This window comes from Mesoplodon bidens, assembly GCF_964165515.1.
Source record: "Mesoplodon bidens genome assembly, chromosome: 5".
NCBI classification, from domain to species: domain Eukaryota; kingdom Metazoa; phylum Chordata; class Mammalia; order Artiodactyla; family Ziphiidae; genus Mesoplodon; species Mesoplodon bidens.
The window spans coordinates 58868691-58893689 of NC_138161.1; the positions used below are offsets into that span (position 1 = coordinate 58868691).

General features: G+C 42.8%; 1 protein-coding gene across 1 annotated transcript in view; it reads left to right on the forward strand.

Moving 5' to 3' along the window:
• PLCXD2 (phosphatidylinositol specific phospholipase C X domain containing 2) overlaps positions 1-24766 on the forward strand; it is a 46105-nt gene extending 21339 nt beyond the window's left edge. The window contains exons 2-4 of the mRNA XM_081234088.1: positions 10514-10974; positions 16271-16512; positions 24321-24766. Of these exons, the coding sequence (XP_081090214.1) occupies positions 10514-10974; positions 16271-16512; positions 24321-24480 (863 nt within the window). The 3' untranslated portion in view covers positions 24481-24766. The remainder of the gene's footprint in view (positions 1-10513; positions 10975-16270; positions 16513-24320) is intronic.
• Positions 24767-24999: the final 233 nt, after the last annotated feature.

The following is a 24999-nucleotide window of genomic DNA, read 5'->3' on the forward strand; positions in this document are numbered from 1 at the left end:
CCCCTCAACATAGCTCTCCCTGGAAGCCCACAGTGCTGCCAGAGCTGCTGTCATGAGGCAGGAAGATGCCGGGGAGGGAGAGGAGCTGGTGACAGCCTCCTCGGGAAGTGAGAGCCAAGCAGCAGGGCATTTGGAGTCCAGCTGGACCCATGCTCTCTGAAGGGCCAGAGAGGGGTCCCTGTATATTCCCTGTCACCATTTGAGTCTGAGTGGACCCTGGTGCCGAGGGAGTGAGCAGTTCCTAAGTGGCTCTTCTTCGGAAACTCGACGTTGCTGATAAGCTCCACGTGGAACTTGAGATGTACGTTCTTAGTCATTGGTAAAATTAAGTAGTGGTCTCTCCAAACCTTAGAAGAATATCCAGACTTCTTGTTCAAATGATCTTGAGTGGGAATGTTTTGATTGCCTTAGTTTTAGAACTTTTGAAAAAAAATTTTTTAATTTCTTAAAAATCACAGGTTCATTAAAATGCAAACACTTTTAGTGAGACAGTGGGTTTGAGGGCCCAAACCTCATTTTTAAGCTCATTTTCTAAGAAATACTTTTGAAAGATTTCTTAGGAATTATATGAAGATAGAATATTCTGGGCTCTATGTAAATCAAGGCATAAAATCCTCTTATTTTTTCAGAAAAATGCAACCCTTTAAAATGGATTAATACATCACCAAGCTATCTCCCAGAACTGTCCAAGGTGGGTGGACAGTGTGAGGAAGAGCTGTTGTTCAGCTAGACCTCTCAGTTTCTGATCCCAACTCTACCTGAGGGCTGTTCTCTCTTCTTTTCCTCCTTTGGAGATGGGAGAACATTACTGTCTTTCTTTGGCTTGAACACTTATCTTTTCTCTCTCTTTATAAAGCCTGATACTGCTCTCTCTTCTGCTGTTTGCACTGACCATCATTTGATCTAGTTGACCCTTTATTCCAGCCCAGACACCTTCTGGTTATCTGAATGACCCAGCTTCATTAACATAGAGTGTAAGCAAGATTTTTGGTCTTTTGTGTTTGGGCATCTTTAATATCCTCTTGTTGTAGTTTTTGCAGCTAAGATCTTATTCATTTTCCCAGAATAATTTTTTGGTATGTATACTTTACATGAATTCAGAAAAATAAATTGGACATTCAGTACCATTTTATGCAGCATCAGCTCCACTGGGTAACTGGCAAAATGGCTGCACCTGTTTTCTTGCAAGCTGCCTGCATTATTCTGGCCTCACCTGGTATGGTATAGGCTAATAATCAGAGAAAGAATATGAAATTACAAATCATATGACCTAAAGTTCAAACTGAGATAAAATAAACAAGCCCTAACTGAACACTCTGACTATTCCTAATAGAAGATGCATGCACATTCAGTATATGTTTTAAGACCTAGCCTGCAATGGGCCAGACCATCTTAATTTTGACAGAAGTAGTATGATGAAGTCCTGACAAAAATCTGGAGTTTAGATGGCTCTTTTAAAAATAAGCTCAAAATAATAATTGTCTTTAAAAGAAATTTTGCAGAATGATGATTATGTCTATTAGAAACTCTTTATTTTTATTAGTAAAAATACTTCTGTGAAATAGTGCATTTTTTTCAATTCTTTTAAATATACTTGCCCAAGTAAATGGAGCATGTTTTTTTTTCCTCCTGAATATAAGTTTTATCTGAATTTCATTTCAGACGGACCACTCTAGTGTCAACATATACACATCGACGTGCACATAAATGCAACTGAGAGACATTAGTTCCAAACACCTCTGTAGGTATCCCTACTATGAAGTTTTGCTATTTAAACATTTGCTATAACAACTTATAATAAGATTTGTTTTACCTGTAATTCACTACCTGAATGAACAAATCTCATAGCAAATTCACACGTGTGGGCTAGCAAAAACATTCAAGTTGCAGGTACATCCAGGCCAGGAGATGGAGAAATGTGTCACATCCATGGCCCAGCTGCTCTCTCCATAGACTCAGTGGTACATTAGTGCTCTCAACTTGCCACATTACTGAGTAGAAATGTCTTCTAAGAAAGCGAAAAGGCTTTGAATAAAATCAGTGAACCCAAGAGGCCTGAAAAGCCCATACTTGCAAAGAAAAAACAAAGTGATAAAGAATGTTGAGGGAGATGATCTGACATAAAGCGGTCATGCTCACGTCCTTAAGAACTGTGCACTAGTATTTTAAATGTTCAAGAAATACAGAAAAAAGCTTCTGAAAGTATGACTTCAGAATACTGAAGAAAGCTTCAGGAAGACTCTGGTGTTTGGTGTTTTAATGCTTTCTATTATAGAAAGATTCGTTGTGGATGGTTATATAAGTGTTTGAGTGTTTTACTGGTATTTATTAAAACTGATAGGGTTTTTTGAAGAGTTGGGGAAGTATTACTGTTTCTTTCCATTTCAAATAATGGATTATAGGTTTTCCTTCTCCAAAAATCAGCTATCCAACATGGCTTTAACAATAGATTGGATTTGGTTTTTTTGTGTTTGTTTTTCTATAGAAATCACTTGTGGATGTCTAATTCTATGATGTTAAAAGTAAAAAGTTCAAGAATATCCTTGGAACTTTCTCTCTCATATTTTCAAATTGCTTAGTCACTGAATTTATTCATTCCTGTTATTGACACAGGAGCAGACTAGAGATTGTTTATAATTATACTTTTAGTGCCAATTTATACTTAGCCTACATAATACTGTGATTTTAATTTATTCCTTTTGATGTTAATTCTGGATGAAACCTAAAATAAATCCCTTAAACTACAAACTTCCTTTTTCTCAGTTAACTGCCACAGCAGATCCCTGAATATGAATGTTTAATGAGGTTTCACAACATTATTTAAAAACTAGAATTATTTGTTTCTCAGGTTGTGTCATTCAAGTAGAAGGTAACACAAATTCCTTAATAATGAAATAATACTAATAATATGTTTGAGTTCATTCTGTTGGCCAAGGACTCTTCTGAATGCTTACCTGAGTTAATCACTTAACCTTCACCACAAACCATTGATGTTGGTACTATTGTTGTCCCCTGTTGACAGGTGAGAAACTGAGGCACAGCATTTCAGTCACTTAGCTAGTAAGCAGTGCAGCCAAGAGTATGTATCTAGGTAGCCTGGCACCAGACGCCATGCTCTTAACCATTGTGGGAACTCTCCATGTAACTTATCCGGAGCTACAGTGTTTCATCAACCTAGGGCTCAGGACTTACCATTGGTAAATCTCTTCTTGCTAAACTGGCATCTTGTACACTACAACTCTGGGTCCTTCAGGGCTATGTAGGTGGAGAAATGACTTGCTGGGCCTGGAGAGGCCTGGTAGGAATATTTAAAAAATAACTGGCTCTCAACCCATTAGTGTTCTAGGGGCAGGGGATGAGAACAGAACCCTCCAATATCGAACTCACCTTATGGATGGTGTCCAGTTGGAAACAGTCACTGGTGGCATTGACAGACATGCCAGTTAAGGATAAAAGAGGTGCAGGGTCAGAGATCCAACCCAGACATGTCAGGTGTCCATTAGGCTACCAGGGAGCTCAGTCTGGAGTGATATTTCTCAACCTTTTTTCCTTTATGGCCAAACTAAGGAGTCTTTTTAGCTATTTCTATCCTACTCCTGCTCACCATCCCCACCCCGCCAGCGATGAAATTTTAATACCACAGATACACTGTACGGTATATCTGTTTAGGTACTCTCTTTGTACTTTGAACATAAAAAAGTAAGATGTTTTCATTCCCCCGAGAACCAATTTTTTGTTCCCTTGGGGCGGAGTCACCCAGTTGAGAATACGTGGCCTAGAGACACCAATACATTGAATGGTGTGAGTAAACACAGGGTGGGAGGGTGGCCTTCAGTGAACAGACTTGGAGGGGTTAATGGGCTTCAAGGTTAAAGGGCCCACCAAGGGCAGGGTGGTACCTCAGGAAAGTGAGAAGAAGAGATTTTCTTAAACATATGAGGTCAGGCGTTCTTTTTTTTTTTTTTTAATAATTTTACTTAATATTGGAGCAGAGTTGATTTACAATGTTGTGTTAGTTTCAGGTGTACAGCACAGTGATTCAGTCATACATATACATGTTTCTATTCTTTATCAAATCCTTTTCCCATTTAGGTTATCACAGAATATTGAGCGACTTCGTTTCTTTATGTTCTCTCTTATCCCTGAAACAGAGATACAAATTGACCTTTAAATGAAAGTTTTGAAACTCCTGGATGGAATTAATTGCCCCTACTTTCTGGCATGTATTTCTGTTAAACCACTGGTTGCAGGATGGGGTTTGGGTCTCCTCTGCTAGGCAGCGAGTCCCGAGGAGGATTCCAGCCTCCTCCTGTCTGTAGCATCGGGCCTAGCACTGTGCCTGCAACACCGTGCTGTCAGTGGACATTTCCAGGGATACAGGGTTTTCCTTGGGAGCCTGTTTCCCTCAAGTCCTGGTTTGACAAGTGGAGGTCAGGCATTCTCTGACCTGGTCACCATCCCCACCTCCCCAGATGCCACCCAGAGGTGTGATAAAGAAGATTGTCTCTCTTTCTCATGTTCTTCACTTAACTCTTGTCTCATTCTTCCCTCCGTGGCTCTAAGAATAGTCACCTCATAATCTGAAATGCCATTGTGTTGTGATGACGTGTATCCTTTCAGGGTGTGTGATTTGAATTCTCTTCGTTTTATTTAGAGACCAGCTTCCCAAGAAGCTTGCTTTAAACTCTTTTTAATTGAGTTCAGAAAAAATGGCTACTATTCCAAATTGCAAGAAATGGGTAATGAAAGTGCTTTAACTAAAAACTGTTGTGTGCTCACTTGAGGTCTCCTAACTCCCAAATAGCAAACCTAAGAAAGAGTCAAGCAGCAATTGGTATTCCAGATAAGGAGCCAACTGGCTGTCCCCAGTCCTCACAAAGCAGCTCATTTTCTCCTACTTGGTCCCTTAGATTATCTTGTAACCTAATGCTGTCTAGAAGGAAATAACCCTAACACTGGATAGACATCCTGCTAACCTTTTCTCATTCAAATATCTCTTTCCTTGTGATTTTGCTGCCTCAGTGACTTTATTCTGAACTCTGTGACCCAGTGCACATCTGAAATGCTCTAATTAAACTTAAATATCCTCATCTATTTACTTACTAGAAGGCATGATAAAGAAGCAAGGCACCCCAATATTTTTCTTCTCTACAAAGGAGTGGTGATTATTCAGCTGGTCAAAGAGCAGGAAGCATTCCTAGAACACAAAGGATGGTAAAGAGAGCTTCTACCCAGATATGGGAAAGGCGATCCACCAGATTATTATTTGAAGATTTGAAAGTAGTAGAAGACCCACCAGAGAAATTGATCCCCGGAAGTCAGAGAGCTTGTTAGCAAAGGATAATCTTACATTCATGGCAGTGAATGTCAAGCCTGGGTGCCTGATAGAATCACCAGGCGAGCTTTTCAAGTTTTTTATTCTCAACTCCCACTCCAGAGAGATTCTGACTCGGTGAGTCTTGGGTGGGATCTTGGGCACTGGTGTTTTTTAAAAGCTCCCCCAGGGAATTCTGATGTGCATTCAAGGTTGAGAATTACTGCTTTAGATTACAAAATGCTTTCACATACATTATCCAGGGTTTTGTATATACATAAAGAGAGGAAATTGAGACATTTTAATGCCTTTTGATTGTATAAAGAAACAGGAAGAGACAAGAGTGGAATTGTGAAAATGAAAGGATTGTAGAAAAAACAGTTTTCAAAAATTGGAGGAGGACTTCCCTGGTGGCGCAGTGGTTGAGAGTCCGCCTGCCGATGCAGGGGACATGGGTTCATGGCCCGGTCCGGGAGGATCCCACCTGCCATGGAGCGGCTGGGCCCGTGAGCCATGGCCGCTGAGCCTGCATGTCCGGAGCCTGTGCTCCGCAACGGGAGAGGCCACAACAGTGAGAGGCCCGCGTACCACAAAAAAAAAAAATAAAAAATGGGAGGAAAAAAACCTTACCTTTGTAGGGCGAAAATTAGGGATGATATCAATCCATGGAGTGTAGAACATTAAGGAGGGGCCTGTATGTCCATATTTCCTGCTCTGTATGGAATATTCTTGAGATGACAACAAAAGTTCCCTACCCAGAAAAGTCTGAAAATAGTCATCCAATATTTGATGACTATTATTTTCTAAAACCTTATTTAGTACACTCTATAAAAGAGAAATATTAGAGAAGTAAAACATTTGTTATTAGGCAAAACGTTTGTTAGAAAATATCACGTTAATATTTCCATGTGCATTCTGGGGTTGTGCACGCGATCTGCACGTAGAGACAGACAGAGTGCCTCACCAGTGATCCTTACAGCTTTTGGATGGTTATAATGAATAATTCTGCAGGTAAAAGTGGCAAGTAACAACCTTGGTTGTAGCTAAAGGATGATGTAGAGCCAACTCTGGGCTCTCAGATGAGGGGGAATAGACGTCACGTCACAATGAGGCAGAAGAAAGTAAGTTGAGATCAGAAAGTAGGATATTGCGTTTTGCGATTTTAGAAGTGGGCGATGACAAAGCTGAGGCTGTGACCAAGAGAGTGAGTGACAGCTACTGTCAACAAAGTGGAGGCTAAGCTATCATCTCCATGTCAACCAATAAGATGGAGATGGAGAGGAACAGTGCTTCAGGTGCAGGAAAGAAAATCTTCCAGACCCTAAGTATTTAAGATAAGGAATTTCAGTTAATCACCCCTTCTTCCCTCTAGTTTCCAACTAACAGAGAGTGACTTATAATAAGAGTAACAATAGTTCAGCACTTAGTATGTATCAGCATTGTTCCAAGCACTTTGCATGCATTCCAATGTTCACAACAATTTTTGTGACAATCGATACTATCATGCCCATTTTACAGATTAAAAAACTGAGACATTGGGTAGGCAGCTTGCCCAATTTGGGTTATAAATGCTGGTAGACAGAGTTGGGGTAAGAGAATATTTTATGGAAGCTGTCAGCAAAAGTAAGTGCGTAGAGTCCAGGAAGGGGCCTGGTGAGAGATGAGACTGAAATAGTACATCAGAGCCGTACTGAGGAGAATCCTAAACCCCAGTGTCCAGAGTTTGAACCTGATCTGTATCTTGAGATGATTGACTTTCGAATATGAACAAATTGGAGAGAGGCTGGACTGAAAGGACAAGCTAGGGTTCTTTTGGTCCTGATTAAAGGACTGGTAATGGGGAGGGTGGCAGGTGAAGGTTAAAGGAAGAGACATGTTTGATGTCTGTTGTAAAAGTCAAATGCAAAGATTTAGTACCTGGTTGGATGAAGGGGGTGAGGGAGAGGGAAGAATTTAATTAGAATCCGAGGTTTCAAGTCTGAGTAACTGAGCAGAACTTCACGAGAGGCACTTTGTAGGGGTGAGAGGGACAGCATGAGTAGCTGGACTTTGAAAATCTGTAATTTGCTGTGTCAGCAGGCAGGCGTGGATGGAAGACCACAGGAGAGGTCGGAAACATAAATTTGGAACTTAGAAGAGTCTGAGCTAGAAATGAAACTTTTGGTGTCGTCTGCATAATGGTGCTGTGGTAAAAACTTGGGAAGTGGATGAAATCTCTGAGGGTGGGAGAAGGAAAGAATAAAGACCCTTGGAAAACATTTAAACTGGGGAACAAGAAGGAGGGAGAGGAGCCAGCAAAGGAGAGTGGTAACAGGATAGGAACACCCAAAAGTGTGCATCGTGGATCACAAGGGAATGGAAGCTTCCAGAAAAGAGCTGACTTAGCAGACCCTCAGAGAAGCTAAGAAGAATAAAGCCACTTGGAGTTGTTGATTCCAAGGTTATGAGGATCAAAAGTCGCAATAGGAGGATAGGAGGTGGCCTCCGACTGGAAGGAGGGAGTAGATCAGGGGAGACAAAGGCCACACGACTGGCCTCTTTTTCAAGAATTCAACATCTGGGAAGAAAGAGAAGATAGTCACTTGAAGGGGTAAGGCGTGTAATGGAAAGTGCTTTGTTTTGTTCTTAAGATAAAGAGGACCACTTAAATCTATTTTAGACAGTGATAAAAGAGCCATGGAGAGGATGAGTGAAGATGCACAGGCGCTGCCAGGTAGTAGCAGCAAAACACTTCCCGTGGCAGAAATCACAGCAGGGTGAGGTTCTAAACTATTTTCTAACCTTATCATAAAACAAGCCAGAACTCATGGAGCAGAGATCCCTACCAACTCCACACAGCAGTTCTCTTCGAGAACAAGGCAAGGACCAATGGAGCAGGGGTTTTTCCACCTCTTCTGGGGGAAATGTGTGAATTTAACCCATACATCCCAGGGCAGAGGGGGAGAAGTAGCCCTAAAGACAATCTTTAAAGAGTGAAATAACTTCTTTCAGGTGTAGGGAGAAGAGGAAACTTTGATAATAAATCTGGAGTGCAAAATATTAGGATTTTCTTTTTGTAAGTATTATTTGTAAGTATAACTTGTAAATATTCTGGTGAGGGTTGGGGCATTTTTATCCAGTTTTTTGAAAAAGAAATAGTTAAATGCACTTAAGTACCTGAATGTTATTCTCTCACTCTATGTGAGTGAGGCCAAACACTTCCTGGAAAAAAGTAAGTAGAAAGGCAAAAATATTGATAGTGGTTAGTGAGTGAGTGCTGGCTTTGACTGCTGGAGGCCTCGGTAGGACAACTGCTGTAAACCAGTCAGCAAACAGCCTGTTCCCTTGTCCTGTCTCTTCCTATCAAGGGGACGGAAGTGGGCAGTGCTGGTCATCCAGAATGGAAAAGGGAGCAAAGAGAGAAAGAGAGACTTCCGGTTCCCAGGGATTGTGCACACCCTCCCTCTTCTGTGGGATGGGCTGGGTACCCTGTGTATTCAGAAATGGTCCCTGGGGCCCCACTGCTGTCACAGTGCCACAGAATCCTCAGACACAGAGAAAAGCCTCAGAGCTTGTTAGCACATCTCCCTCTGGACATGAAACTGGACTCAGCACCAATAAGAGAACACCGGAGAGGATATGCTCTCCTCCATGCTTGGATAATGCCTATTCCCTGATACCCAAGGAAGAATTAAGTACAATGCGAAACTCACACTATATTACACACTCAATCGCGAACAGCTGGGCTGCTGATTAAATCTAAAAAGAAGAGAGAACTGGCTGTTCTCCATCTATACATAATGTATTCGTAATAAATCTCTTGATGAGGAGGTATGAAGATCTCCTATTTCTGTGCAGCCCAAGGAAGCAGAACATTCGGCAAGTATCCAGTGAGTCTCATTAGCAGAGACAACCAGGATGGAAGCTCCAGGGGGACTTGCCCCACATTTCTATTAGTAACGGCATTTTTTTTTTTACCTTAAATATGCTAGTAATTCTCTTGCTTGCAAAATTCATTTTGCCTAAGGATTGATAAATATGCTTTTTCTTAATAGTTACTGAATACCCTCCATGTTCTAGAGACTACATAAAAATAAAGCATCGCTTGCCACCTTTTTTTTTTTTTTGCTTTATTTCTGAGAAGATAGAACAGTGAAGCCATTCCCAGAATGATTTATTTTCAAGAAAATGGAAGTAATAAAACATGAAACAGTAGAGTTGTGTAAAATCCTATATTATGTATGAAATGCCTACTCTACAATTTAGTGAAAAGGATAACTGGTGACAGTCAAGAGTAGTCTATATGAATATAAGAATTTTGATTCTGGTGTGGGTGGTAGTGATTAAGAACAAGGTTGGTAGTGTCAGAACATGACACTTTCCTCCTAGGTTTTGCCTGCAAAGTGCAGCCGCCTGTGTGGAGCCCCCCAGGGTCAGGGCCAGTCACCAAGCCAACCAAATAATAATGGTTGACACCAGATAGAAACCAATGACAAAACAAAAGATATTTGTTAAAGATAATTTTTACTTAAGTTACTACTGAAATATTTTCTCACTATAGTTAGAAATGTGTCTCTCGTGGTCACTTAGACTTTATAACAATAAGATCATCTCAGTGTCTAGGAGGATCCCTACCCTCTTTAAGGAAGAGAAATACAACATGCATTTGATCATTTAATAGCAGATTTGGCTTATTTTATCATTTAATAGCAGATTTGGCTTATTCAAAAAGAGGGACGTGGGCTTCCCTGGTGGCGCAATGGTTGAGAGTCTGCCTGCTAATGCAGGGGACACGGGTTCGTGCCCCGGTCCGGGAAGATCCCACATGCTGCAGAGCGGCTGGGCCCATGAGCCATAGCCGCTGAGCCTGTGCGTCTGGAGCCTGTGCTCCACAACGGGAGAGGCCACAACAGTGAGAGGCCCGAGTACCGCAAAAAAAAAAAAAAAAAAAAGGGTATTTATTAATTACTCAATACCTTATACCAGTAATGTATGAAATTATAGTTTTACCCCAGGCTTGACAAGCTGCTAATAAGACTATGTTACTCTTATTTGTGTTTATTTCATCCCTAGCAAGCTTGAAAATTTTTGCAAGTATCTGTTCACAATATTCTGCATGTGTGCTTGGTTCTAAATTTTTGTTGTTGTTTTCTTATCAATTGGATTATCTGTCCCAGCTCCAGTCTCAACCGCTCTCCTCACATTTATTGCTTCGTATAGGCTCCCATGATTCATTCAGTTACTGGGTAGACGAGAAGTCCCCAGTGGGGCCTGACCAAACCCCAGCTATCAAACGCCTCGCCAGGATCTCCTTGGTAAAGAAGCTCATGAAGAAATGGTCTGTGACTCAGAACCTGACATTCCGAGAACAGCTGGACGCTGGGATCCGCTACTTCGACCTGCGTGTGTCTTCCAAGCCAGGGGATGTCGACCAGGAAATCTACTTCATTCACGGGCTTTTTGGCATCAGGGTCTGGGATGGGCTGATGGAGATTGACTCGTTCCTCACACAGCACCCCCAAGAGATTGTCTTCCTGGATTTCAACCACTTCTATGCCATGGACGAGGCCCATCACAAACGCCTGATTCTCCGGATCCAGGAGGCCTTTGGGAACAAGCTGTGCTCAGCCTGCAGTGTGGAGAGTATGACGCTCCAGACGCTGTGGGAGAAGAAGTGCCAGGTAGGAGGGAACAGAGATTAGCTTCCAAGGGCAACAACAGAACCCTTTCTGCTTTTTCTGTGTCACCAGCTCTAAGGCAGCTCACTCCAGGGCTCTTGGGCCAGAAGGCATAGATTGTTTGGGATAATAAAGATCTGCACACCAGTTCCTGGGCTCTAGGATGGCTCCAAGGGCTCCCCTGGGCACAGTTGATCTGGGATTAACTTGTTTGGCAATGGCCTGGCCAGAACCAGCTCAAGGCAGAGTTGTGAAATAGGACCAGTTGGCCATTACCATTTTTCTGTCTCCCATTGTATCTGTTTTCACACTCCTAGTTCCCCTTAGGGATCGTCTGTCCCATCCTGTCTTCAATTCAATATCAGCTAATCCCTGCCAGATATTGTTTGATAGCATTAGTTGACAAAGGCACGTGAAGTGATTCGTCTCAGAGGTGTTAGTTAACATTTTGAAAGGCCATCGCCACAGAGTTTGGGTCAGTGGGGAAGACAGTTAAGGAAGGAAGAACCCGGGAAGGGATCAAGGCTGGAGGAGCATCCCTAAGTTGAGAAGAGCCCCAAACCCAGACCCATGAAGGACAGACTCAGGAAAAGGAGCGCAGGCCTCAGATATATTCTGTTCTGCTCCCAGAGGATGGTGGATAGTGAGAGAGGAGAGCTTCAGGAATGGTCAGGCTCCAACTTAGACTCTCTTTAAAAAAGAAAAAGAAAAAAAGTACCTTTCATGCACAGTTGCTCCCTTACTCATAGATGCATTAACCAAAGCATCTTAAAGAGGCAGTGATTTTTGAACTGAGGGAAGAGCTTTTAATTAGAAAGCAATGAAAGATTATTCATTTGCAAATGTATGGTGAACACTAAGTATGCGCCGAGCTCCATTCTAAGCACTTGGGATAAATCAGTAAATAAAACAAAGATCCTTGCCCTAATGGAGATTTCATTCAGGTGGACGGAGATAGATCATAGATAAGAAACATGATAAATACATCATAGAGAATGTTAGAAAGTAATAAGCAATGGAAAAAGAAAGCCAAGCACAGTAAGGGGGAACCAGGGATCTATGAGTTGGAGGGTTGGTCACAGTTTTAAATGTGTTGATCAGGGTAGCCGTCATTGAAAAGATGTCATTTGAGGGAGTGAATCTGTTGGGGGAAGAGCTTTCCCAACAGAGAAACCAGTCAGAGCAGAGCCCCAAAGCAGGAGGGTCCCTGACATGGTTGAGGAAAAGCAGGGGCCACGGGACTGGAGGGCAGAGCAGTGGAGGAGGTCAGAGAGATAATGGTTGATCGGGGGCCCTTGAAGGCACTGAAAGGACTTGGCTTTTACTCTGAGTGAGGAAGGTTCTGGGAGGGTTCTGAGCACAGGGTGTTGTGGCCTGACTTAAGTTTTGATGGTATCCCTCTGGTTACCAGGAAGAGCCCTGGAAAGACAGAAGGGAAGTACAGAAACCAGTGAGGAAACTAGTGGGAAGTGGCCAGATTTGGAATCCACCAGAAGTTAGACCTAATAGCGTTTCCTAACTGTTGGGATGTAAGGATTCCAGGATGACTCCCAGGCTCGGCCTGAGTAATTGCAAACACCAGGTTGTTTTGCACACCCCTGAAAGTGCTAAAGGTCTTTGAATCTACGAAGACTAATGAGTTAACTCTTAGTATCTGTTAAGTTTTATCTAAGCTATTTTTCTTCACTAAAACTTTTGTAAGTGATATTTTGCCAAATATTTATCACACCTCTCCCCTAAACCTAAGTTCATATCTATTCAGACTCGCAGGTCAAATTTGGAGAGATTTGGGCCCCCCTGGTGGCACAGTGGTTGAGAGTCCTCCTGCCGCTGCAGGGGACACGGGTTCGTGCCCCAGTCTGGGAAGTTCCCACATGCCGCAGAGCGGCTAGGCCCATGAGCCATGGCCTCTGAGCCTGCACATCTGGAGCCTGTGCTCCACAACGGGAGAGGCCACAACAGTGAGAGGCCTGTGTACCGCAAAAAAAAAAAAATTTGGAGAGATTTTTCCCCAGTGGAATCTCTCACTTACAATGCTAAATAGTACTAGTAACAAGAGCAATAGCAGAACATTTATTGAGCCTTTTCAATGTACTAAGTACAAGGATTAACTCATTTAATCCTCTCAACAACACTATGACATAGGTTGTCATTATTATCCTCATTTTACAGATGAGAAAACTGAGGCAGGGAGCAATTAAGCACCTTGCCCAAGAGAACATTGTCAGTGAGCCACAAGGGCCAGGACTCAGTCACAGGCTGTTGGGCTCTACCGAGTTCCCACAGCCTTCAATGCTCTCCCAGGGCTGTTCACACATCTTGGTGATTTTCACAACTAGTGTCATAGACGATGCTACTAAAAACACTTTCTCCTTATTCAAGAGCCCTTATTATCAGAAGGTCTCAGAGGGTTAGCAGAATGGGAGACGGAAGATCCGTGAGAGGGCTTTTGAATACGAGGATTCAGGTAAGGTTAAATTTGAGTCCAGCTAAATTTATAAACAGGTATCTGTTACAGTTTTATAATTTTGTGCACAGATAGTATTCTGGATGGGCTGCCACATTGCCTACTAAATCATTTAGAAATTTGCAAGAGAAACAGGTAATTTCAGGAATAATGAATCATGTGGACAGTGAATTTCTAGCAGAACAGTAAAGATCTTTTATAGTTTTTAAGTATGGGCTAATCTGTGTCATTCAACAACCAATACCCCTAAAATTATGAAGGAAAGAGACTGTGATGATGTGTCAGAAAAAGGGAGTGTGTCATCAATTTGAATTCCAGGATTTCCCATTCCCCTTCCTTTTCCAGAGGTTTCCCTGCTATACCTCTTCTTAAAAGCTAAAGAGATCTCCAACAGAGCCCTCAATCCTCTGGCCCCCTGCTGGGGCAGTGCCATACTGGTGGTTAAACTTTAAATATTCATTATGTAATGAGCTGCCTTGCATGTAACCCCCAGAGTATTTTATTACTACAATTTAATAGAAAAGAGTGTACTGCCATTCAGTCACATTTCATTTACTCAATATGCAGTTATATCACAGCTCACAGGTATGTACTGTTATATTAGTGGTTATGAGTTTTGAGGGTACAGTGAATTCGAAGATTTCATCTACAACTTGGCAGTATTTAGAATCTTAATGAGAAGGTAAGAATATGTGCCACTAGTAAAATATAAGACAACTGATATATACAATTACCAGGCAAAACTGCCTCAAATGTACTGTATGAAAAAAAGGGTTTTGTAATCCATCAATTGAAAAATAGTACATAGTATAAATCTGCATCCCAGGGGCCCCTGTAAAAGAATGATCAAAATAAGAAGAGGTCAATTAAAGAATAATTCTTAAAGGAAATGAGATTTTAAGTCTGAGTCTCGAGAGAAAACCTGCATATGAATTGCTGAGCTGGAGGGAAGAATATCTCAGACAGAAAATACAGCAGAGCGAGGTCGGGAGTCAGATGCAAAACACAGGCCCTGGGCAAGACTTACTGCCCCCCAGAATTCTGTAGAATGAGGGCTGGTTTGCTAGGCCAAGCTCCTACTGTAAACAGAAATTCCCCCTATAACCTTTAGGATCAGATTACTTGAGAAGGCTCTTGAGGAAAGCCATAAAGCCCCTTTTGTAGAATGTGTCCTTTTTGCTCGTTCTCCAAGACTGAGTGAAGAACAGCGCTTTCCTTTCATCCCCTGACCCTCTGCTCAGGGGCCAGGCAGCATGGGAAATAGTCTGACAGGCCCTGTCGAAGGATCACACAGCCTCCCGCCTCTCCCACAGTCCGTCTCACAGCCCAGCTTTGCACACGTACAGATGCTGGAGACCCCAGCCTTCCAAACTAGCCAGTTACAACGCCAGCAGGAAATCTTCCCCAATCTCCCAGGCAACCCGCTTACGATGAGCCTGTGATTAACCTCATTAACCCATGTGTTTACTGCCAACATCATTAGCAGACAGTCAGACATTACTCAAAGCCATTAAAAGCAACAAGAACAACTAGCCTGTTCAGTGCTTTGAGCCTGGTGCTCCCTAGCTCTAGGCCTTTAGGAGCAGTTAGGCTAAATAAACCCCGGAAACAAGACACACATTCAGAGCTCTTGCCCTTGGGTGCCAGGAGAATTATGCCGTCAGGCCAGCTAGTCGAGGATTGCGGTCCAGGGAGTGTAAATACACACAATGGACATTCCTCCAGGGAAGAATCGCTGGTACCCGGGAGGAGAAAAAACATAGTACTTCTGGAAACCTAAGCATCAGAGCTCTGAATTGGGACAATCGAAATAGCAATTCCCTGTCTCTCTGCTGCCTTCAGAAACTAATTAATGCCGTGGATGTGGCTTGCTAATTATTTGCAAAATCACCACCATCCTGAGAGGTCCCACTGGAGACCCATCCGGTACCCGAAGTCTTCCCTGCCTCACGTAGCTCACTCCCTCCCTCTCCCGGAAAGGGCAGTTTCATTCAGAGTCAGCACACACAACTGAAAACCTACATCCTCCCAAATTCAGTTCAGTGTATTGATCTCAACCAAGAGCTAAGGGTCAATTTCGTGAGCATAGGAGTCATAACTTACAGACAGGACTAGCCGCTGAGGTTCTCCACCTGGGGTCCAGAGATTCCCAAGGGGAGTGTGTTAGGGTAGAATTTAATAAAGTCTGTGAATTTGGACGGGAAAAGCACTACATACTGACTTTTAATCTCTAACTGAATATCAGTATAACCACTGATTATGTGTGAGCAGTCCCCCACGGCAGTGTTGGCAGTGTTGGCACTCCCTATGACTTTGTCCCCATAGAAACCACAGATATTCATTTAGTGCAGATATCTTGAAATATTGTGTATACTCATCATTTACTCAAAATTATGGAACTTATTAGACTTAAAACAAAATATTTTTATTTAATGTGTTTATTATGAAGCGCATACATTAATTTATTTATTACAAATTTAATTATTATGTTGATAGCTATATTTCCATCTCATTGATTTTCTTTGTAATCCTATCTGTTTTATTTTAGACATTCATTTAAAACAATCTGAGAAGGGGTTCAGGAGTTTACCATACTTCCAAAGGTGTTCATGACCCCCAAAACGTTAAAAACCTTCAAGTCAGGCATATAGCAAGTGCTTAAATCTTTGCTTATTAATTTTTCTAAAAAATATGTATATAAAATCTTTTGAATGTCCACGTATGTTTGTACTTGTGCGCCTTTCCTCCTAGCAATCAATCAGTGTAAAGCCGAGGAGTTAACACTCAGCTTGTTCATGAACTACCCTCATTTATTTGTTCTGAACGTTTCAGGTTCTCATCTTCTATCACTGTCCCTTCTACAAGCAATACCCCTTCCTATGGCCTGGAAAGAAGATCCCAGCACCCTGGGCAAATACCACAAGTGTGCGCAAGCTCATCCTCTTCTTGGAGACCACGCTGAGTGAGCGCTCTCCCCACGGATCCTTCCATGTGTCTCAAGCGATCCTCACGCCCAGAGTGAAGACCATCGCCCGGGGCCTGGTTGGCGGCCTCAAGAACACACTGGTCCATAGGTAAGAATTTGCTTCCTTTTCACAAGTGAGGGTTAAAAAAAATGCTTTTGTCTTGATTCTCTTCTGAATAAACAGCAAACAGCAGTAAAACCATAGACTTTGAAGATTTAAAATAACAAAACAGGGCTTCCCTGGTGGCGCAGTGGTTGAGTCCGCCTGCCGATGCAGGGGACGCGGGTTCGTGCCCTGGTTCGGGAAGATCCCACATGCCGCAGAGCGGCTGGGCCTATGAGCCATGGCCGCAGAGCCTGCGCATCCAGAGCCTGTGCTCCACAACGGGAGAGGCCACAACAGTGAGAGGCCCGCGTACCGTGAAAAATAAATAAATAAATAAATAAAATTAAATAACAAAACAAACCCCAAAAACCTTATATTTGAAAAAATTGTGTACTTGAGGTGTCTTGCATTAACCGTGGCCAAAGTATCTCTAAACACTCTGTTCAAATGCACATATTATAACATAAATACCCTCTAAATTTCAATATGGAGGCAAAGCACTTTTAGCCACCACCGGTCCATTCACGTCTGGCTGGAGATGCCATCATGTTCCTGCCCCTGCCCTCGAAGCTGGCCCAAGCACTCACTCTCTTCAGCATTAAATGAGACTGCTGTGCCAGGCAGTAGGGATTCAGAGATGACCCTCCCAGGATTTAGGGTGTCCTTTCTCCCTTCCTTAGTGACAGTGAGTCCTAAGAAGCAGCTCAGGATGCCACCTACCATGCCATAGCTTCAGATACTTCCTCGGAGCAGAACTGATCCTGACTGTACAATTAGACAGGAGAAGCTCCAGAAACGTTGTGTTAGATGATGTTCTTTATCCTGGACACCAATAAATGATAGGTGTTGTCAAGAAAAAGGATGGCTTGTATATAGGTACATGTATGTGCGTATGCCTATGCCTATGTATAAAGGGAATGTTATAAACACATTTGGCTAATAGGGCATCCCTCGCAACCCAAGCTGAGGAAACCAGTATGTTTGGATAACAAGGGATATTTACAAGAATCACTTTGGTTCCTGAGTTCCAGGTGCTGAGCACCAGAGTTCAGATAATGAAAGATTCATCAAAAAACGTGTCCCTGTCTATTTAGATAGTTTGGATAGCGTGACTTCTGATAACAGGAGTTCACCTGGCAGGAGTTTGGATAACGAACTGAGAGCTTCTGATTTTGCTGGCCATGAACAGAACCAGAAACCTCTTTCTGTGTGGCTCTACTAAGTTTTCACTGAATTACCTGTGCTTAACTTGGGAAAGAGAGTTTCATAAACCAAGACCAGAATCATGAACTTTCTTTTTTATAGTATATGCTCATATATCCATACCATTTCCTCATGCCTTTGGTAAATTTGTAGATTAACATTATTCATTTATTTATTTATTTATTCAGCGATGAATAGGAGCTAGGTCCAAAGGCACAAGATGAATAATCTAGTCATTGCCCCCATAGACGTACATTCTATCGGGAAAAATAAACATGTAAATTTCTACATAACACTGTGAAAATCACTATAACAAAGTCTGTGCAGAGAGCTGTACTTGTAAGGGAGAGGAAGTCTTTAAAAATAAGGATGTGTTATATCTGTATAGTGTATTCTGAATATAGAGCACCGTCTTGCAGATGATTTCATTAGGTTCTTAAAGTAAGCCAGCCTCCAGGAGGGCACGTTGTCTAAAGCATGTTATTGTCCCCACTTCAGATGGGCCCAATGAGGTTAAGTGACCCAGACCCCCAATGCTGGTAAGAGTCAGTATTACATCCCATCCGTGGACTTCTGATTGTTGGACCATTGCCTCTTTCAGCGTCCAAGCACTGACTTGTATGTAGCACATTTCAGTGCCCTGTTCCTTTCTGCTCCACTGGTCTGTAATTGTCTCACTAGTACCTGAATCTGGTCAGCTCTTACTGACTACAATTCTGAACCCACAAAGTCACAATGCTTTTCATACTCGTGAGTTCCTGCATCTTTAATCTGGCTGCAGATGAAGCACAAGGCTCTTCCACTGAGAGGTAATGATGGCGCACGCGCCCAAAGCCCCAGCATCCTAGCACGCCAGAGCCTTAACCTGCTGGCTGCAAGCACACATCTGGGAGATTGGGAGGATACTGGGGCATCTCGCCGCCTGCTGGTCACAAGAATATTACAGAGATGCATTAGGATTCCTAGGCCTCCACATCAGCTGCTTTGGTCAACTTTGTTCCCAAACACCAGCACATGTGGCTGTCATTTCCCCTGGGCTATTGAACAAGCGTGTTGACTTAAAAATATATATATACACAACGTGAGAGCTGCGAGTTAAGTTTTATTGGGGGCAGAAGGAGGACTGAAACCCAGGAGACAGCGTTTCAGATAACTCTGAGAAGCTGCTCCGAGGAGGCGAGGGGGGAAGCCAGGATACATAGGAGTTTTGCAACAAAGGGCAGGTAGTCGGGAACGTCAGAAGATTATTGCTAATTGAAGAAAACCAGATATCTCAGGTTAAGGAATTTAGTGCTGTTCTACGTACGGAAGATGCAAGATTCTGGGCTCACGGAAATCATTCCTTTGATATGCACCTCAGCCTGGTGCCAGTATCCTGACACATCCTGAGTTTCCTCAGGGCTCACCGCAGGGAGTGGCTGCTGTCTGATGGCTGCTAGATGGCAGGGATTCTTTTCAGCCCTGAGTTTCCTCCGCTCACGTTTGAGGGGTATAGTCATTGATGACTGTGACATCCTTTGTTTATTGATATGGCAAGAAATATTTCATTTCTCAAGCATAAGGAAGAAGCAGTTGTCACGGGCCTTCCCTGAGAGCCAACACCCAGAAGGTCTGTCGTAAGGCACACGGGGTGCTGTCAAACTTGTCCTGGGCACCAGTTATCAGCTTAACCGAGAGGAAAAGACAAGGTATATTTTCCTATAAATGGAGTGGTGGTTTTCTCAGCAGGCAGTTAACCCCCCCTTCCCGCTAATTCTTAAGTCAACTTTGGACTTGAGATTTTGTTTGCTTGAAGCCATGAAAAATATATCCATTCTTATCTCCATTTCATTAAGATCTTCTTGTGAGGTTTTGTCTTGGTCTTTCGTCTGGAACATATTTCTCTGTCTCCTCTTTTGCCTGACTCTCTGTGCCAACCACCTCCCCGGTCTTGAAGGAGTGACCTTGGGTAGGTGATGTCCTGAGGGCCCAGAGCTCGGGGCACAGGGGGTGTCCCCTGTGTGGGCTTCATGCGCCTACCTGCTGTGGTGCAGAGGTAAAACATAGCCATTCTCCCTGAATTTCTAAGATAGTTTTCCCTAGATTCTTAGAAACCTTGCACTCCCACTGAAATCAAATGAAAGCAAATTTTGCCTAAGCCTGAGGGCCCAGCAGCATGGGGCCACAGAAGGGGATACAGACTGAAACCAGAGGCCCAAGGTTGAAGCCTGACTTGGTTCCTGTTATGGACTGAATTTTGTTCCCTGGAATTTCACATGTTGAAGCCCTAATCTCCATTACCTCAGAACATGGCTATATCTGGAGATAGGGCCTTTAAAGAGCTGGTAAAGTTAAAATGAGGCCATTCAGGTGGGCCCTAATCCAGTCTGACTGGTGTCCTTATAAGAGGAGGAAACTAGGACACACAGAGACACTGGGGATGGGTGTGCACAGAGAGCAGACCCTGTGAGGACACAGGGAGAAGGTGGCCATGTGCCGGCCAAGGAGAGAGGCCTCAGGAGAAACCAAACCTGCTGACACCTTGATCTTGGACTTCCAGCCTCTAGAGCTGTGAGGAAATAAACTTATGTTGTTTAAGCCACCCAGTCCGTGGCGTTTTCTTACAGCAGCCCTAGAAAACTAACACAGTGCCTTAAAAACAGACTGCCTAGGTTTCCCTGGTGGCGCAGTGGTTGAGAATCTGCCTGCCGATGCAGGGGACACGGGTTCGAGCCCTGGTCTGGGAGGATCCCACATGCCGTGGAGCAACTAGGCCCGTGAGCCACAACTACTGAGCCTGCGTGTCTGGAGCCTGTGCTCCGCAACAAGAGAGGCCGCGATAGTGAGAGGCCCGTGCACCGCGATGAAGAGTGGCCCCCGCTCGCCACAACTAGAGAAAGCCCTCACACAGAAACGAAGACCCAACACAGCCAAAAATAAATAAATTAATTAATAAACTCTTACCCCCAACATCTTCTTTAAAAACAAAAACAAAAACAAACAGACTGCCTTTGACAAATTTCCTGAGGTCTCTGAGCTGTGGTTTTTCTTACCAGATAAGTGGGGTTAATAGAACCGCACGAGATTGTGGAGTCTTAACAGGAAAGCGTCTCCCACAGTGCCTGGCACAAGACAGGCATGCCACACCCATCCCTGCACTGGACCAGCCCTGCTCTCAGTGGGCCTCTAAGCCAGGGGGAAGTTTCTGAGCTGCTACTCTGCAACCCTTGGGATTCAGTGCCTCACATCCCCACAGCAGTATCTGACTCAGCCGTCTGCACTGATCTCTTGGTAAAGAAATCTTGGTAAAGAGGTCTTGGTAAAGAAATCTTGGTAAAGAGGTCTTGGTAAAGAGGTCTTGGTGAAGAGGTCTTGGTAAAGGCCAAGAGTTAAGAGAATAGAGCAGCCCATGCTCACAGTGGGTTCTGCATTTCCTGGTTATTCGATCCTTGTGTGCAATCCTGGTTATTTGATCCTTGCCCTGGGGAAGGCTGACACGACAACCCGAAGCTGACACAGAGCTCTTTGTCACGAGAGGAGACCAGAGGCGCTCGCCTTTCCCTCTGCTCGGCCTCCAGGCCTCCAGGGATCCTCCACGGGCTGGCTCTGGCTGGAGTCGGCTGGAGGTGCCTTGACCAAACCTTTAATTCTCATTTCCCCGTGATGACCAGAAGGTGGTGCCAGAATTTCATACTTAAGCATGGACAAGCGGATTTTTTAAAAGAAGGCTGAAATGCATCAGGCTCAGGGCTGCTGTGGCCTTCATGTGGGCCACTCTGTGTTCCACGTGTCTGTCTCCAAGGGATGACTGCATTTGTGACCCTTCCCTCTCAGGACACATTTTGTCACCTAAGCAGCAGGATATGACCACTTTAGGAAGTTTTCTTACCCCCACCCCCGAATCTCTACCATTTATAATTCCTTCTCTGGTCCCCAACACTTACAGAGTACTTATTATATCCCAGGCCCTCTTCTAAGCACTGTACACATATTACTTTATTTAATTCCCCCAAATCTATATGAAGTTTTATTATTATCCCCATTTTACAGGGGGAGAGACTGAGGCACAGAGAAACTGAATAACTTATGGTCAAATCAAGTGTACTATTAAGTTGTCAGGAGTCCCAGTTAAAAATGGAAGTACCCCTGTGATATTGGCTTGTTAAGTCATAATCAGCTATGAATATAAAAACGCAAATCAATTTGTGAGATGTGTTTTAGCCCATGGCTGATCATAGAGTCTGCTGAGCGAGGGAAGAGACCCAGGACTGATTACAGTTGTCACGATAAAAGGAAAAGAAAATGGAGGACAAAATGCTTCAAGGCCTTGACAGGGTTGCCTAGAGGGAGACTGAGAAGTTGAATGTACACTCAGAGGAGGGAAGGCAGCTTCAGAGGAACAAGGCAGGGAGAGGATGACAACCAAGGACAGTGTTACCAAAAGAAGAGAAAGAGGCCATTAAGAAATAAACTTAGCTTATTTTCAGTTTTTACCCAGAGAAAATCCTTCCTAAAAAAAACCTCCAGTCTCTTAACCAAAACATAAGCCCTGATTTGTGTCTTCCTTATAGCATCCTCAATGTCGCAAGTATTTAGTGAGCTATTATTACCATGATGCAAAACTGAGTACTTCATTACTCCCTCCTCTATACCACCCATGGTATTTTACACTTACTACTAATATAGGAGCTATCACATTAAACTGTCATCGTTTGTTTACATCTATGAATTGTGAGCTTCTTTGGATAACATTCTGGCTTTCACATAGAAAGCCCTCAAATTATAACATGAGACTGACAGACTACATTTGTAAGACAACTGAGCAAGCATTGGTCCAATAAGAAGCCACACGTGCTGCTGGAATAACTGTATATCCATATGGCAAAAGTGAACCTTGGCCCCTGCTTCACACCATATATAAAAATTAACTTGAGATGGATCTTAGGTCTAAACATAAAAGCTAAAATTATAAAGCAGGAAAGTATCTTGTGACTTGGGAGTAGGCAAAAGTTTCTTAGACAGGTCACAGAAACCATAAAAGAAAAAAAAGATAAATTAGACTCCATCAAAATTAAGGAATTCAGCTCACCAAAATATGCCATTGAGAAAATTAATAGGCAAGCTACAGGCGGGGATAAAATATTCAAAAAGCATATCTGACAAAAGGCTAGTATCCAGAATATATAAATAACATCTACAACTCAACAATTAAAAGAAAAAGCGCAAAAGAGAGAATGGGTAAAAGAACTGAGCAGATGCTTCCCAAAGAAGATACACAAATGACCAATAAGTACATGACAAACTGCCCAACATCATTAGTGATTGGAAAAAAGCAAACTAAAACACTGTGAGATAACTTTACACATCCACTAGAACAGCTAAAATTCAAAAGATTTATAGCACCAAATTTAAGAGAGGATGTGAAGCAAACAGAACTCGCATACTTTGTTCATGGAATGTACAATGGAACGACCTCTTTGGGTAAAGATCTGGAACTTTCTTATAAAACCAAATGTAAACCTAACATATAATAAAACAACTTCACTCTTTGGTATTTACCCAAAAGAAATGAAAATAAATGTCCACAAAAAAGACTTGTATAAGGATGACCATAACAGCTCTATTCATAATATCCAAAAACTGGAAACAGTCGATTTATCCATCCATAAGAAAATGGATTAAATTACAATATATTCATAAAATGGAAGACTATCCAGTGACTAAAAAAGAATAAATTGCTGATGCATGCAACAACATGGGTGAATTTCAAACCCATAATGCTGAGTGAAAGCCTCACACACAAGAATGCATATTGCATGGCTTATGTGTAATTCTAGACCAGGCAAATATCTGTGTTTTTTTAAAAACAACAACAACAACAACAGTATAATTATTACCTCTGGAAGAATGGGGGCAGGGATCGATGGGGAAGGTGAATGCAGAACCTTCTGGGGTGCTGGTAATGTTCTGTACCTTGAGATGGGTATGGGTTATATATATACATTTGTCAAAACTCAACCAGTGTTCACTTAAGATTTGTGCATTTTACTGGGTATAAACATTACGTCAAAAGGGAAACAGGTTGAAAACAAATACTGAACCCTAGATCTGCATGCTGAGATATTGAGGGGAATGTGTATAGATGTCTGAAGTTGGAATTTGTCAAAAATATAAGCTGGATTGATGGACAGATACATGGTAAGCAAGTATAGTAAAATGTTAGTGGTAGAATCTAGATGGTGGATAGGCTTACTGTAAATTTCTTTCAGTGTTGCAATATGTTTGAAAATTTTCATGATAAAAATATTTCATGGTACAAAAAAATTAAAGAACTCACCAATAATTAGGCTCTTGATCTTAGTTTTTCAAGGTCCTGTTGACATGGTATGTCTTTGGTGATTGAGGCGAAGAATTTCTTCTTCCAGCACAGAAACCCTAAAAGTACCGTTCTCTAATGGACTAGACATCACTGGGTCCCTGAAAGAGATTTGAGCTTAAAGGGACAAATTTGGTGAGGGTGGAGCTTATGCCTCTCTTGACGCGCTTTTGTTACATTAACAGAAATGTTTTCTTTCCCGTTTCTAAACGCTACTCTCTGTTCTCTCTTGCCCCATCACTCTCCTGTGTAGGAATCTTCCTGCCATACTGGACTGGGTGAAGACTCAGAAGCCTGGAGCCCTGGGTGTCAACATCATCACGTCTGACTTCGTGGACCTGGTGGACTTTGCCACAGCTGTCATTGAATTGAATGACCTCCTACAGGAGGATAGAGCTTTGGCTAAATGCTGATTTAACTTGCTATTTAACTTAATATTGAAGTTGTTGATCCAGGCTAGAGTTCTGAAGGGTTTCTTGTTAAGTTGGCCCCTGGGCAGTGATGGTGAAGGGAGTCAGAGGAGGGGACATTTTTTTTTCCCCTCCTCACAGGGCCATTTGGATAAAATTACAGGGCTTTTAATTGCATTTTTCCCAAATGAGACTTTGTAAAAACTTAAGTCCGAGGGAAGAAAGCATGTTTCATGTGATCAAGGTCAGCATCTCCCCAATGGCATATGATGTTGAATGTAATATGGAAATGGGGTTTCCAGGTTCCACTGGGGTATTGAGTGTCCCCTAATTGGCCCAGTTCCCTGTTGTCTTCTGGGATGTTGTGTTTGAGCCAGAGAGAAGGCTGAAGCAGAAGGGCATTCCTGATCCAAAGGATGGCTCATGGCACGTGTGGACTGCCCTGTGCAGTGGCTCTATCACCAGCCTGGGGCTCTGAGTGGAGAAAGGTCAAGCACCAGTTTTCTCTAAGCATGTTAAACG